Source organism: Lissotriton helveticus, chromosome 3_1, assembly GCF_964261635.1.
Source record: "Lissotriton helveticus chromosome 3_1, aLisHel1.1, whole genome shotgun sequence".
NCBI lineage: Eukaryota > Metazoa > Chordata > Amphibia > Caudata > Salamandridae > Lissotriton > Lissotriton helveticus.
Genome location: NC_136061.1, coordinates 187722672 through 187737405, shown reverse-complemented (window position 1 = coordinate 187737405; position 14734 = coordinate 187722672). Strand labels below are relative to the sequence as shown.

Sequence of the window (14734 nt, the reverse complement as noted above, 5' to 3'; positions counted from 1 at the left end):
GGTAAACAAATATTACTTTACATTTTAAAAAAACTAGAAATTCACTGAAGAAAAAAAACCAAAGTGTAAAGGGTTGTTAAATATGGTAATATAATCTTACTTTGCAGTAAAAAAAACCTAGAGATTCACTGAAAAAAACTAAAGCTTAAAGTGATGTTATAGTTAAGTAAGTATTATTTTACCTTGTAGTAAAAAAAAATACGAAATTCATTGAAAAAAATGTTTAAGGGGACAGTATACTTAGGTGAAAATGTCAGTTAAACATGCAGTTTAAAACAAAACTACTGAAAATCTTAAGTTTCTATTAGAACTCATGCCCTAAAGTAAATACAACTCACACTCTCGTTATGCACTGCTTATGAACTTATATATTACAAAACACACAACATGTTCTGTGATGTCAATGATGACATTATTGATGATAACTGAACTGACATCATTGATGACAACACTGTGCATGGCCGCGGCGCGAGTTATAGTTACTCTAGGGTATGGGTTATAGTTACTTGAGATAACTTTGACTGGCAAATAACAGTGGTTTTGTTTAAAACAATATGCTTTAACTGACATTTTCAACTAACAATGACGTTCATTTAACCCTTTGGTTTTTTTGCGAATATACATACATCTGTGTGTGTATATAGATTTAATATTCTTAAGTTCACCTTTAGGTACATTGATGATATAGATCATCAAGGTAAGTATAAATAAGTAGACATAGATTTATGATTCTAACAAGGTATGTCAATGTGGAGTTATGAATAGTTGATCGGTATTTACCTAAATACCTAAATATACCTGCATTGACGATATGTAGGTAGTTGATACTCTAGACACAATGTTATTGCAGTAAATAATAAAAACTCGAGATTTTGACATACAATTGTTTTTAACAAAGGGGAATCACAGAAGTAATTAGATTTTCAATTCATCTCATCAAGATAACACATTTTAGTATTAATAACCAAAAAGTTAGGCCTTACATGTTGTACCCACCATGGTGCCCCACGAGGAGATACCCTCTGAGCATGCATATGGGGGGCGGGGGGGGGGGGGGTCATGGTCCCTATGGCATAGTACTTGGCTGTGGCTACTACACTCCAGTGGATGGTGCTGGCACTGGTTCACTAGTGGAGAATGTTAGAGCCACACATTCAATGACAGCTGCACAGGACTCTCTACCACAATCAAAAGATATCTGCAATTGTACTTTGAAGGTTTCTCAGGTATGGACCAGACATTCCAACACTCCGTGTCCTCACAGCACGTTTGAGTATCATGGTAACCAGCTCTAAGCGGGGTATATAAACCCTGAGAGTCGCAGATGCACAGCAGGTTATGTTACCTTCAGGGATAATCTTTGTTGTCTTGTTCCTCCTACTGGACTTTCGAATTGCTGTACCCTGCTTTATATTTTGCTGCCTCTGTTCTTGGATTGTGATGTTGGTTCTGGTATTTGAATACACTCATTTGCTGAACTTGGCTTTAATATCTTACTTCATTTTGGATTCAGATTTTGTACCTCATTCTGTTTCTCACTGTTATAATCTGCCTTGGGAACAAATTATTTTATGCCATTAGCCTAGCCTGTGGCCTGCCCGATTAAGATGCCCCAGGACTGTACATCTTTTTACAGAACATCTAGAGACGCTTTGCCTCTTTGTCCGAGGGGAAGGCCTAAGCATTGCATTTTGTAGAAACTGGCAACAGACTGAGATAGGGGTTCCATTTGATTCCACTCATTTGCTGAACTCGGCTTCAATGTTTTACTTGAACTCGGATTATGATTTTGCACCTCATTTTGGTTCTCACTGTAAAAGTCTCTGCCTTTATTTTTCAAAGGTTACTTTTTAATATTTCTTTTTGCTTATTTTTGGACTGTAAAACATCTTTGTTCTTTATCTCCCCAACTCGATAATAGACACTTGGATGCTTTTCTGCGATTTATTGTCGAACTTTCACGGGATTGTTGTTATTCTTTTAGATGTATCTTTACTTCGGATTGCAAGAACCATGGGAATTAATTATTTTATGCCATTAGCCTAGCCTGTGGCCGGCCTGTTTAAGGTGTCCCAGGACTGTGCATCTCTTTGCAGGACATCATAGGTGAATTAGATAATCGCGCTATTGGGAATAAAAGAGCTAGTCCCATTAAAGGTTTTGTATGCAGTACATAATGTCTTTCAGTTTGCTTTTTTGGTAAATGGATAACCAATAAAGGGCCGCTCGAAGACATATGTTCAAACCAGAACACTTTGGATAGAACCCAGACATCACCAATTGTGTACCGACTGGAGTATGGTGAACGTTCACTTAGGCGTAGAGGCAATAGCTGAACCCGGTTTAGACCCCATACATACCTTGCAACTGTGCTAGAGTAACTTGGACTTTGTTGGCATAGGTGAGATAAAGAAATATCCATTTCAGTCATTGCAGATGAATAAAGCCTGATATGACAAAACTAGATATCCAAATTCTAAAAGGCAAATTAGAATCTAAGCATACAGTTAAGCTCTGGCTTAATCTGTTTATAGGCCATGTCGATTGCGAAAGGGATGTGTACACATTACCTGTACTTTAATCTAAGAACAAATTAATATTGATTCCAGTAGTCTTCATTTTTGGGCTTTAACCTAGTTTACAACCTGCCTAGTGTACAAATATACTAGTCAAGCTCTCGCTCCACTACCTGTTGCCATGGCTCCTGGTAGTGTAGTGGAGCGTAGAGCAGGTCTGGTGTTATTTGTTTTTTGCAATGGTGCTTGCTTCTTCCTGGTCATCATCAGCCGGGAATCCTGTAGAGCAGGCATCAATGTTAATTTGCACACAATAATCTCCCCTGAGTTAAGCCATCACAGGCATTATTTTGGCAGGATCAATAATTGCAATTGGCGGAGACAAAGTGTAAAAAACAAGTCTCAACTTACAAGCCTTCAATGGTCTTCTATCGTAGATTAGATTCTATTGTGTGGCTTTTGTTGTGCCACTGAAGGAGCAAGTGAGGGACTGTTGTCAAGACTGCGAAAGTTGCTGCCCATTATTCTTTGACCCTGAGACAAACCATGGTATCCGAGAACTTCTGGGAGCCCCTGGAATTGACTTGGTGCCAGAGCTCCAGCATGGCACGTACACCATGCCTCCTGACTGGCTCTGTCACCCAGATCGTGATTCTCTATGCACCACAACAACAGGGAAGGGCACATGAGACACATCCAGAAACACAACTTCACAGCTGTCTCCTACTAGTATTAGCAGGAAATTGTATGGCGCCACTAATTTTGTGACCATTCGGAACAACTCTGAGGATGCTTAAAGTATGCAATGCCTTTCTTTCGTAGAGTACATACTAATGTTTAGCTTCTGTTAGGTAAAAATAGAAATGCTTCCTTATCTCAGTAAAAAAAACACTATCTTTTTCTCACATATCACATGCGTCACACCACATTTTGGAAAGAAAGATCGGAGAGACTTCCAGGGTTCTTACCTGGTGACGATGGAAGCACAATGGATCCATAGCCCTCCACACGATACCTTTGCCAGAAGTCTAGAGAAAGGACTTCAAAGTACAACACGGGCCACTGAGGGAGCGAGCCTGGGAGCAATGTAGAAAGAACAGGAACAGGCAGATAGAAGGAAAGGGGCAGGAGAGAGAAAAAGGTGTATGAGGGGAAAGAAAAAGAAGGACAGTGAAACAGTACGTGGAGTAGGACGGAATAAGAAGGAAAGAGAACGATTTGATAGGGGAAAGATAAAAAAGTAAGGTGAGATCAAAGAGTAAAAGGAAAATAAATAAGGGAAATGAAAGGGGAAGAAATTAATTGAGGATGAGGACAGACGTAAGGAAAGGAACAGAGAAGAATGAGATATGAAACAGAACAGAAAATGGAACAAGAGGGAAAAGGAGAAAGAAAAAAGTAAGTAAGGAAATGGGGACATAAGATGAGAGTCGGAATAAGAGAATCACATATGCCGAGAAAATAGAGAAAGAGAAACGAGTGGGAGGGAAATGGAACAGAAAGTAGGCACAGAAGGACGAAATAAAAATGAGAGTAAGACACGTGAAAATAAAGACAGAAGATGGATCAGGGAAGGGCATAGTGAGGAGAGAAGAGGGACGACGAAAAGAGAAAATAACAGGTACAAAAAATAGGAGACAGGAGAAAAGAAAGACATGGTGAATATATTAAGAATGTATGATACATAAATCCAGGAAGAGTGAGAGAGGTTGGAGGGAAGAGTAAAGAGTGATGTACAAGGGTGAAACAGGCAGCACGCAGAGAGGAAGACAAAATATAACTTTGCTTATACAATATTAAGATATTTAGTACAATTACGTAAAAGCTAACCTAATCAACAGTAAGGTCATTTGTAAACTGTGATACATTTCTTGCATAGTCCATGTCCAACCGGTCTCACATATGAAATCTACGTACTGGAAAAGACCAGAAATATTGCAACTTGACTTTTAGTAGTGACATGGACCAAGAAGTTGCAACTCCCGCCAGACATCACTGTTCTACGTGTATGCAATAACAGTTAGTTTGCTTCGTTCCTTTAAATAAATGTCAAAGTCAACAAACTAGAAAGAGTGTCTAAAAGGAAAATAAATAGAGATAGAGGAGAAGCAGTCAAACAGATTTATATGTAAAGTCTGCAAACCAAAGTGTTTTGTATAGTATCTAGACCACAGACCAGCTTCCTTTTTTAGCCCCAATTGCTCACCCAAAATGTGATCCTGACTGCAGAGTCACAACAGTAGCTTTGAAAAGATGTACAGGGATCGCAACGAAGGTCATTAGCAGATCTCTCCCAATGGCCCAAGCCCTTTAAAGAATGGACTCTGGTCTTGGGACACTGGTGCTAAACTCTGATGCAAGGGAATCATACAAACCTGGGTCAGGTTTCAGGTTTTAAAGTCTTTATTTCGATTTATAACAAATCATAAAAGACACATTATAACATATTAAAAGAAATCTTTCATGCTATATAGTTATATTAACAATGTACATTTATAAAATTTATGAGTTTAAAACGTAACAGTATCAACCTAGTACAAAAATAATAAAAGAAAACTGGGCAAAAAAATAAGCAGAACAGAAAAAAACAGATTAAAGTTAAGATGTTATTAAACAACTAGGAATATAAAGACAAACCTGTCGAAAACATATAAAAAAACTCTCAGATACCATGAATTTATAAAAAATAAGATCAAGGATTTAGCAAAACCATTCCAGAAACAGCAGATGTTATGTAATATCCTATGCTAAAAGGGGGTGGAAGCAGGTAACCACAGAGTGAGAATATCGGAGGATCTATTTAGCAATTTTAACTTCATTTTAACCTAATAATCCAGGCCCAACCTAGGAATTTAGCTAGACTCACCACGAACACCTCTGAGGTGTTAGATCTAAGAACCATGACGGCCTCTGCTGACTTTCTGAAAGGAAGGCGCTGGAACAGGGGTTTTAGCCATTTGGTTCGCGGTGCAGAGTAGGCAGGACAGGCGAACAAGAAATGGCCCTCGGTTTCCTTGTGGGATGGGCACCATCTACAAAATTCGGTAGCACCGTTAGTCCACTTGTTCGTAAAGGTGTTTAATGGCAAGGCTCCCACCCGAAACTGGTGCTAGAGTTTCTTGTCTAGTGGTTTGGTAATTATATCCCAATATAACTCCCGAAGGGGATCCAACTTGAAGGTCAGGAACCGTCCGGTGAGACTAGTGGTACCGGAGGCAAGGACACGTGTTCTGCGGAGTGAAGCCCAGTAGAGTGCCTTAAATTCCTGTTTGGAAGGAAAGGCACTGATACTGGGAGATGTCCATAACTGTTCCAACCCCATGTCAACTAGGATCTTTTTTACCATTCGGAGCCAGGGAATTCTCCCAGAACCCCCAATTGACCTTACTTCCGCCAAATCCTTCGCGAAAAGAGCAAGATCCTGAGAGGTCCATATACGCCTCCAAAAGGCCACCAGCCTAAATCTGGCCATCTCATCGATAGGAAGGCACCCCAGATCCAAACAAAGGGGAATGGAAGGGGTCGATTGCGGTAATCCAATCAAGTTTCGTAGAAACTTACACTGAGTTTTAAAAAGATTGGAAAGATCCATATAGCCCCAAAGATCGGCACCATATAAGATTGCTGAATTTATTTTAGTGTCGTAGATCTTAAGAGCTGGGATGACCCGTTTAGTTATTGATTTCTTTTCTTCCTTCAAAAGACACCCAGCAAGACGGGCAAACTTAAGCTGCTGAGCACCAACTTGGTCTTTCCATTTCAGACAGCGATCTAGGGTAACCCCCAGGTATGTCATGATCTCAACTTGTTCCAGATTTACTCCACTCATGCTTACAGAGCTCCGGACAGGATGGTTCCTTGTGAGGACCATGAACTTGGTCTTGTCCATGTTTACCTTAAGGTCGCTAATGTCACAAAACTCCTCAAAGCGGTCCAGCGCCCGCTGAAGTCCGCTTCGTGTTCTAGAGAGGAGTAGGGTGTCATCAGCGAAGATAAGCATTGGGAACCTAGTCCCTGCCAACATAGGGGCATCGGTAGGAGTGTCCGCAAAGAATTTAACTAACTGATCCATAAATAAGATAACAAGCATTGGCATAGCCAATAGGTCTCGCTTGTGGGACCTTATAAGTATTTTGTTTTGCAGCACAATATCCTTGTAACTAAATACTTATAAGGTCCTACAAGCGAGACCTATTGGCTATGCCAATGCTTGTTATGAGAAGAAACGAAAGTGTACTGAAGCTGGTAATTGTGCGCCGTGCTCGGCGCAGTTTAATTAGCCTCTCACACTAGACTGTGTACAATAACTTGTTCACAGAGCCACAGATCAAAGGTACCCTAGGAACGGGGTTCCTGTTCGGTGCAGCTGTGCTTCGAGGAAAGCAATTAATTACAGCCGAGTTTCGAGCAAAATGAGCATTACTGGGCTCACATGTCGAGGATGTGAAGTGATACAGCAAGCTTAACTGTCAGCGGTGCTTCGATGAGCAACTACTTATAAGTGATATAAATTACATGCTTGTTTGTAATGTAAGGAAATAAACGTGTGCGTTAGTGTTCAGAAAGCACGAAGATTCATATCTGAATATCTGAATGACGAGGCAGAAACCTACAAATCAGGCCAGTGAGTGGCATGGAAGCTACAGAGCGTGAAAGGAAGGCAGAGAAGGGGAGGGGGAGGAGAAATGCGAGACGGCGGGCAGGGGAGCGGCGAAAATGACTAATTCGGGGAGGAGAAGCCGCAGAGCGCACGCTGGGCGAAGCCCTTTGATGTGCTGTGCGGCAAATGGAGGGAGGCTGATGCGCGTTCATGTTTGAACACGTGGTTCACATGAACTGCAGGAAAACGCCATGAAAACGCCAGCAAAAAGCTGGTGGTTTCATGATGTTTTCGCTGCTTGAATTCTCGCTCCGCTCGATGCGCATGCGCGCATCGATAGGTCGCGAGACCTAAAAAGGGTAGGTGCCAGGACACACCCCTGGCGAACGCCACGGGTTACTGGGAACGGTTCCGTCACTTGACCCTGACCACCCCACCTCACACTTGCAAAGTTGTCTTCATGCATTCTAACTATTAGGTCTAGTAGCTCCATGGGTATACCTCGTTCCCTCAGGACACCCCATAGTTTATCCCTCGGCACTAGATCGAAGGCGGACTTCAGATCGATAAATGCTGCAAAGATGGTACCATTGCCAAGCAAGACCACCTTCCAGTAGATCAGACAAAATCTGAACACCTGGTCGATGGTACTTGTTCCCGATCTGAAGCCCGCCTGCATGGGGGATAATATGTCCTCTAATTCGATCCATCCTTGGACCCTGCCCAGAACCATGCGCGCAATGATTTTTTGGATAGAGTCCAAGAGACTAATCGGACGATAATTACCCGGGTCAGACCTGTCCCCTTTTTTATGGATTGGGAGTATCTCCGCCCCCTTCCACGACTTGGGAATTCTGGCACCCTTGGCAATTGCATTAGCGATCTTGGTTATATAAGGCACCCAGAGGGCAGGCTTACATTTTAGCAAATCAGCGGGGATGAGATCCATGCCTGGTGCTTTCCCCCGCTGCGTCAATCCGAGTGCTAGTTCTACCTCATCTTCGGAGAAATTAAGTTTCTCCGCGCAGGTGAATGGCAAAAGCGCCTTGCCCAAAGTGCAAGGGGGATTAATATTCTCAATACTAAATTGTGCCGCATAGAAAGTCACCCAAGCCTCGGGAGGCACATGGTTGGAGGGGGTACGTAAGTCTGGATCCTTCCACCATTTTACCAAATTCCCAAATTTAGTCGGGTCATTCATGGTGGAAGCGTCCAGAAGATCTGACCAATACGTGTCCTCCCACTCCCGTTTGGCCTCCCACTGGAATTTCTTATATTGTGATCTAGCCGCTTTAATTACATCCATATTCCGGGATTTTACTGCCTTGATAACGTTACCGTGGGCCTCCCTACACTTTTTATTATACCATTTCTGGCGGGGGACAATTGATTTGGCAGTTCCCTTCTGACATGGGAGAGAAAGTAGGGTCTTAAGATGGTCAAAACAGCATTCATGAAGATCAATGATTATGTTAATATTAGTATTTTCAGAGCTACCCTCCGGCAGATCATATAACATTATTTCATCCAACGTTTTTAAGACCACAGAGTTAACATTTTCCTGTAAGGACTCATCGTTCACAAATCTAACCCATTTTAACCTTTTCCGATCGTTAGTCAGATACACATCCCCTGTCTGTGAGGAACCAGGACCCTCCAATCTCCTCGTTCCTGGTGTCCCTAATTTAAGTACCAGGGGGTTGTGGTCACTTTCAGGGCGAGATACCACTTCCATGTCCACCAACAACTGCCAATATTCCAGCTTTAGCAGAAAATAGTCAATCCGGCTTTTCCTCTGACCATTGTCAAAAGTGAAATTGGCTCTTAAGTCTGATTTGGTACATCCGTTTGTGGCCCGAAATCCTCGGGTTAAGCAAAGAGCCATCCAGCTTCCTGCAGCCTCACTCGCTTTAATAATTTTAGCAGGTAATAGATCGGGAATACCCCAGGCTGCATCCTCTGCTGTTCCCCAGTTGTCCCCTATATCATAGAGTGGCTCGAAAGTGCAGTTTAAATCACCTGCTAAGATGGTAACAATTCCACTACCCAAGCCAGCAAGTTTGTGGTCCAAAACATCTAACAAGGGGGGGGCAGCGACCGCCAGGTAAACCTCAAGCATATATGTTAAATACTACCAGATCACATTGGCCTGCCTTACTTAACGTAATTATCAAAAGATCAGGGTTGACTACGTGTATCTCAGTGGGGTAATAACCGAGTGACTGCTTCACCCAGATCAACAGACCCCCGGAAGCTCGCCCCTTACCACCCTTGATTGCTGGTTTAAAAAAGTTGACATATCCCAACCTGTAGACTGGGTCTGGTGCCCATGTTTCCTGTAAAAGGATGATATCAAATGTGTCCATGAACTCCAGCCAGTCCTCAGAGAGCATACGACCCTTAACCCCGGCAATGTTCCAAGACAGTATGTTAAATGGTTCCAAAGAGGGGGCAACATTGGGGAACAAAGGGGCCGGAGCTTCCATAGATACCAGTTCACCCCCTATGCCCGGCCTTCTCTCTGTACCTTTGTGATTATCCGGAGTTTGTCCCACCAACATAACCTCCTTTGGGACCCTTGGTACTGAGACAATGGCTTCTTCGGTTTCTTCGGTGTCCAGTACTCCCGAACATTCCTCAGCATTATTAGTGGGCAAAATAACCTCCAGACATGGTGTCGGTAACACAAGCCCACAGTTCTCAGCTGAATTAGGCTGCCTGAATGATATGTGATGTCAATCTACGGCCTCAAGATCAGAAAGAGGGCCATAGCGGTTGAAGAGAAATGGGAGTGATTGGGGATATGGTGTCATCGCTATGGGATGCCTCCTGACAGGGGGTCTCCCAGAGTTTTTGACAGGTGCAAAAGAACACTGTCTCTGGGGATAGAAATATGCTAGCCCCAGAGTTTGAACATCACCCTGTCTAGCAAACCTAGCTTCTCTACAGATGGTGTCTACTACCCAAGGGTCTTTAAATGAGGTTAATATGCAGTCACCCTCTAAATCTTTAGTCCCGTGACCCACCCAATCAACTCTTCTTACGAAGAGAATTTACGTTGACAAAGATTGCGGCAGGGGACGGTTTTTATTCAGCCAGAAGATCACCTTATTACGTAGATCCCCTTCTGACTCCTTGTAACCAGGTTTTAGAGGGGCAACACCAGTTAATACTATTGTGTATTGTGTTGCCTCCGGAGGGAGATCTGCACGGGGGTTACTGTACCTAGAATTTTTCCACACCCTCGGGATGTTTGGGCTTCGGTGGTTAGATGTAAACCTTAGTGATTGCTGGCGAGGAGTGCTGGGATTGAGTTTAACAGGGTTAGATTTATCAATTACCTCCGTCTTTGGAGCCTGTGAGGAATTGCCCTAAATTGCCTTATTAGGGATGTCTCTTGGTCTCCCCCCCCCTATCGATTTGTTGTTGTCTGCCCCTGTAGCTATAGGTTTGGTAGTTTTACTAGTGAGGGCATTTTTAGTGCAGGTAATCTTTGTTGTTGGCTGTGTACTAGGGCCTACCACAGAACAAGGGCTGGCTAACCGTTGTAGCAAACCCAGATTTGTCCTTACTGTAGACTCCAAGGTATCTATTTTAGAAGTCATCAATCTTGTACGTTCCAATACGGGAAGTAGAAGAGTTTTAATGATAGCCTCCATTTTTGCCAATAGGATTTCATCACTATTTAGACACAAGGGACAGGGGTTATAAGATCCTAAGGAGTTAAGGGAAGGGCATAGCACATTTGGGAAAACTGGTGGTATTTGTGTATCCCGGGGGAGCTCGTGGGCTGAAGCAACTTTGTTGGATGTGTCTTTTAATTTGGGCATCTTGCTATCTCTCCCCCCCCTGTGACTCATCTCTTGCTTCCTCTTACGAGTACTTGGATCTGGACCCAAGTGGTCTGCCTCTACTGGGGAATACGCGACGATGTTATTGGTATTAGAGACATTAGCAGATAGGTGACAAGAGTTTAGACTGGATATAAAACTAGGTTCTTTACCCCCACTATCCTGGGTTTCGTCTCCCCCGCTTGAAAGAGTATCCTCCAAATTATGGTGTACATGGGACGAGGAGGAAACAGGGAGGCCCTCTCCAACACTATCAATATGAACTAATGCCTCAGTGGTAATACAGTTAAAAGCTGCATGTGTGACAGGGCTAGTAATCATTGCTAAACCACCCAGAGAGGATCGCTTCCCACTGACAAAGTCAAGAGAAAGTCTTTTTTCCACCATCGCGATTTCCTTTTCTAGAATCCCTGTGGCTCGGGTGATAAAAGCGTCCAAAGGGCCTGAAACAACTCCGTTGGTGGTTTGGATTTGGACAGTGCGTTCTTTACCTGATCTTAGAGGCATATTAAAATCTGCTTATAACTGTATAGTGTTTCACACACTAATCAGTGGACTCAATGTACAGGGAGCAAAGGGAAACAAAGAAATGCAAAGCAGGGTCGGGCAAAGAGGATGGGCCGGGGCCGGACTCTGCCGTACTCGAACGGCCTCAAACGGCCCGCTCTTTGCCCGCGCTTCCGTCCGCGCGCGTCCCGCGTTCGCGTCTGGTAGGAAGAAAATATAGGAGGGGGCGGGAAGAGGCCCCAGGTGCGCGCGATGACGTGGCGCAAGCACCTCTGGGCCTCGCAGTCGCACACGGGCTCAGGATTCCTCAGGGTCCAAAATCCAGTCCTTTAAACTGCTGGGCAAAACGAACAAGGTATTTCCTCCACTTTCTCCGTTTACAACAGAGCACAGGAGACGACTGCGAGCGGCACCCGCGGAGCGGGGGCCGCGAGTCGTTAAGAGCCCTCGGGGAGGAGGGGGGGGGGAAGAGGCACCAGGTGCGCGCGATGACGTGGCGCAAGCACCTCTGGGCCTCGCAGTCCCGCTCCCACTGACTGCTTCCACTCCCTCAGCTGTGGCGCTAGACCTCCGTTGGAGCACACGGGCTCAGGATTCCTCAGGGTCCAAAATCCAGTCCTTTAAACTGCTGGGCAAAACGAACAAGGTATTTCCTCCGCTTTCTCCGTTTACAACAGGGCACAGGAGACGACTGCGAGCGGCTCCCGCGGAGCGGGGGCAGCGAGTCGTTAAGAGCCCTCGGGGAGGAGGGGGGGCGGGAAGAGGCACCAGGTGTGCGCGATGACGTGGCGCAAGCACCTCTGGGCCTCGCAGTCCCGCTCCCACTGACTGCTTCCACTCCCTCAGCTGTGGCGCTAGACCTCCGTTGGAGCACACGGGCTCAGGATTCCTCAGGGTCCAAAATCCAGTCCTTTAAACTGCTGGGCAAAACGAACAAGGTATTTCCTCCGCTTTCTCCGTTTACAACAGGGCACAGGAGACGACTGCGAAACCTGGGTCAGCTTTAACTTTATAACTAAAGTATTTTTTAAGTTTGGAGCATGCCTTATTTAGCAGTTCTTCCGACATTGAGGATCAAAGGTGGGTTTTTGGTTAGTTTTATTATGGAAGGACTTCTGTGTAGGTCATGTTCTCTATTGATGGACTGTAAGTAGTTTGTACTTCTGATCGGTGTAGTCACAAGCCAATATAAAAAAGTGATAGTCTGAGTAAAACTAAAATTTAATCTAGAATTTAAAAAAGAAGCATGAACACCAGGTGCAAAAATCTACCAATGGTGGTGGGTGGTGGGTGGAGGGAGAATTGATTTCTCACATGTAACTAGCCCTGAAAACCTGCTTGAATATCTTCAGATTAAAACCTTCCATTATCTGTGATATCAATAAGGCACTGTAAATGCCCACCACCATTACGTACTTCCCAGCTCAGCCAATGTACCTCAATTGAGATGTGCAAAATCCCATTATACCTGTAATGGCATTCAGAATCCCAAAGTAAACAGGTAGCGGTGTGGCCAGGTGTGTAACTTACTTTCAGATTCATCCTGGTGTGTAAAGAAAGCCTCAAACGTGAAGGGGTAGCAAAAATAGGACACATTCTCCTAGAAGGAAAGATAAAATCAATCGTAAGGCCAGATGCTAGGGTCAGTGGGAATACATAGGCAGGGGTGGGAGGTGAATGTCAGGCAGATGAGAGACAGAGAATTCTATGAAGAAATCATAATCACACAGTGTACTAGTTAAAGTCTGACAAACCTCATACCATTTTATCATGGTGATAACGCATTTCCTCAGATAGATCTGCATCTCTGATATGTTTATTCAGCTATGCCTTGTTAAAGTGCCTTTACGATGGATTTTCAAGTATTTCTTCTCTATACGGAGTATAACAAATGAAATAAAATCTTCTGAGAATAGTATGTTGTTCCAATGCTCTAGAGTAGCAGGAACTAGAAAATGACACAAAGGAAACCTCATGGCAAGCACAGAAGGCTAGAAGGCTATCAAGACGTACATATTGGACAATCCACGTTAAAAATATGATGTCTTAAACCACACCATTGTTTGCTGCTGGAACAGGGCATCAAACGAAAGACATCGCAACACCATCCACATATTTCTATGTACCTTCTACCCGTGCAGCTAGATACACCACATTATTCCTAGCTTTGATCTTCACTAATTTACCAATGCTCTCATTCAATGAATCCCACAGTCTAATTACAATGCTCTGGGAAAATCCTAGGACCCAACAAAGGTAGAATGGTCATAAAACATTCGTTCTCATTAATTGCAAATACATAAACAGGGTGACAGTTCAACAAAAGACCATAATTAAATGGTTTCTAAGTATGTAGGCCATTCTTTTGTGGATTGTGTAGTTCCCCAGGACTCATCAATCTACTCTCACAGATAAATGAAACTATATATAGTATTCTAACCTGTTTGGACGGAACATGTTCAATCCTTGCAGGGTGAGTACACTGGGTTAGCAACCCAGGCATCTGATCACGTATGGACCATGGCATTGGCATGTAGGATTCCACCGCAGCAAAGAAGTCATTGACTTTCTAATGGCTAATGCACTAGCAAACCTCAAAGCAAATAACTCAAATAATAATTACTGAGTGGGTCAAAGGATGCTGGGTGACCAAGGGTCTTTGATTGTAACAAGATGAAAACATGACTGCCAAAAGGAGGCCTGTTGCTTTTATGCTGGTACTCACTGGGCAGGTGGGGACACCATGAACTCAGCAAGAGTATTTGCTGGAGAACACAGATGGCATCTTGAGGGAGTCCTAGGGCCTTGAGAATCCACTACTCCAAAGGCTTTGCTGCTAAAACTAACAGCCTCAACGAACATGTTCTCTCTTAAACTAAACCCAGCTCTTATTTTCAAAAGTATGACCTCCTCCAATACGATCTTGGCTTCATCAACTCTTCTTTAGACATTTTACCCACACTGGTCCCATCAGATAAATCATTCTGATTTACCTCTAATCCGTAATCTAATTATGTAACCCCACATATCCAGGCTGACCACAACCGCCTCATTCCAACTCCTCCTCAGGAATATCAAGTCCACTATCCCACCATCAGACTACAGAGAATTGTACAAGGTCGGGTTTTACCACACCACAATCGTGGCAATCCCATCTTAGCTGTCTGCCCCAAAGCCTCTGTGGCACCTCTCACTGTTGTTTTACGCGCTGATGCATGCCCTGTCAAGGGTACAAAAATCAGAAATCATTGTATCTATTT

At 43.7% G+C, this 14734-nt stretch overlaps 1 protein-coding gene across 2 annotated transcripts in view; it reads right to left on the bottom strand.

The window, feature by feature from the left end:
• MKS1 (MKS transition zone complex subunit 1) overlaps positions 1 to 14734 on the bottom strand; it is a 389790-nt gene that overhangs the window by 33754 nt on the left and 341302 nt on the right. For both annotated transcript variants that reach the window (XM_078679578.1, XM_078679577.1), the window contains exons 13-14: positions 13005 to 13074; positions 3485 to 3592 (exon numbers count right to left, since the gene is read on the bottom strand). In XM_078679578.1, coding sequence (XP_078535704.1) covers positions 3485 to 3592; positions 13005 to 13074 — 178 coding nt within the window. The remainder of the gene's footprint in view (positions 1 to 3484; positions 3593 to 13004; positions 13075 to 14734) is intronic.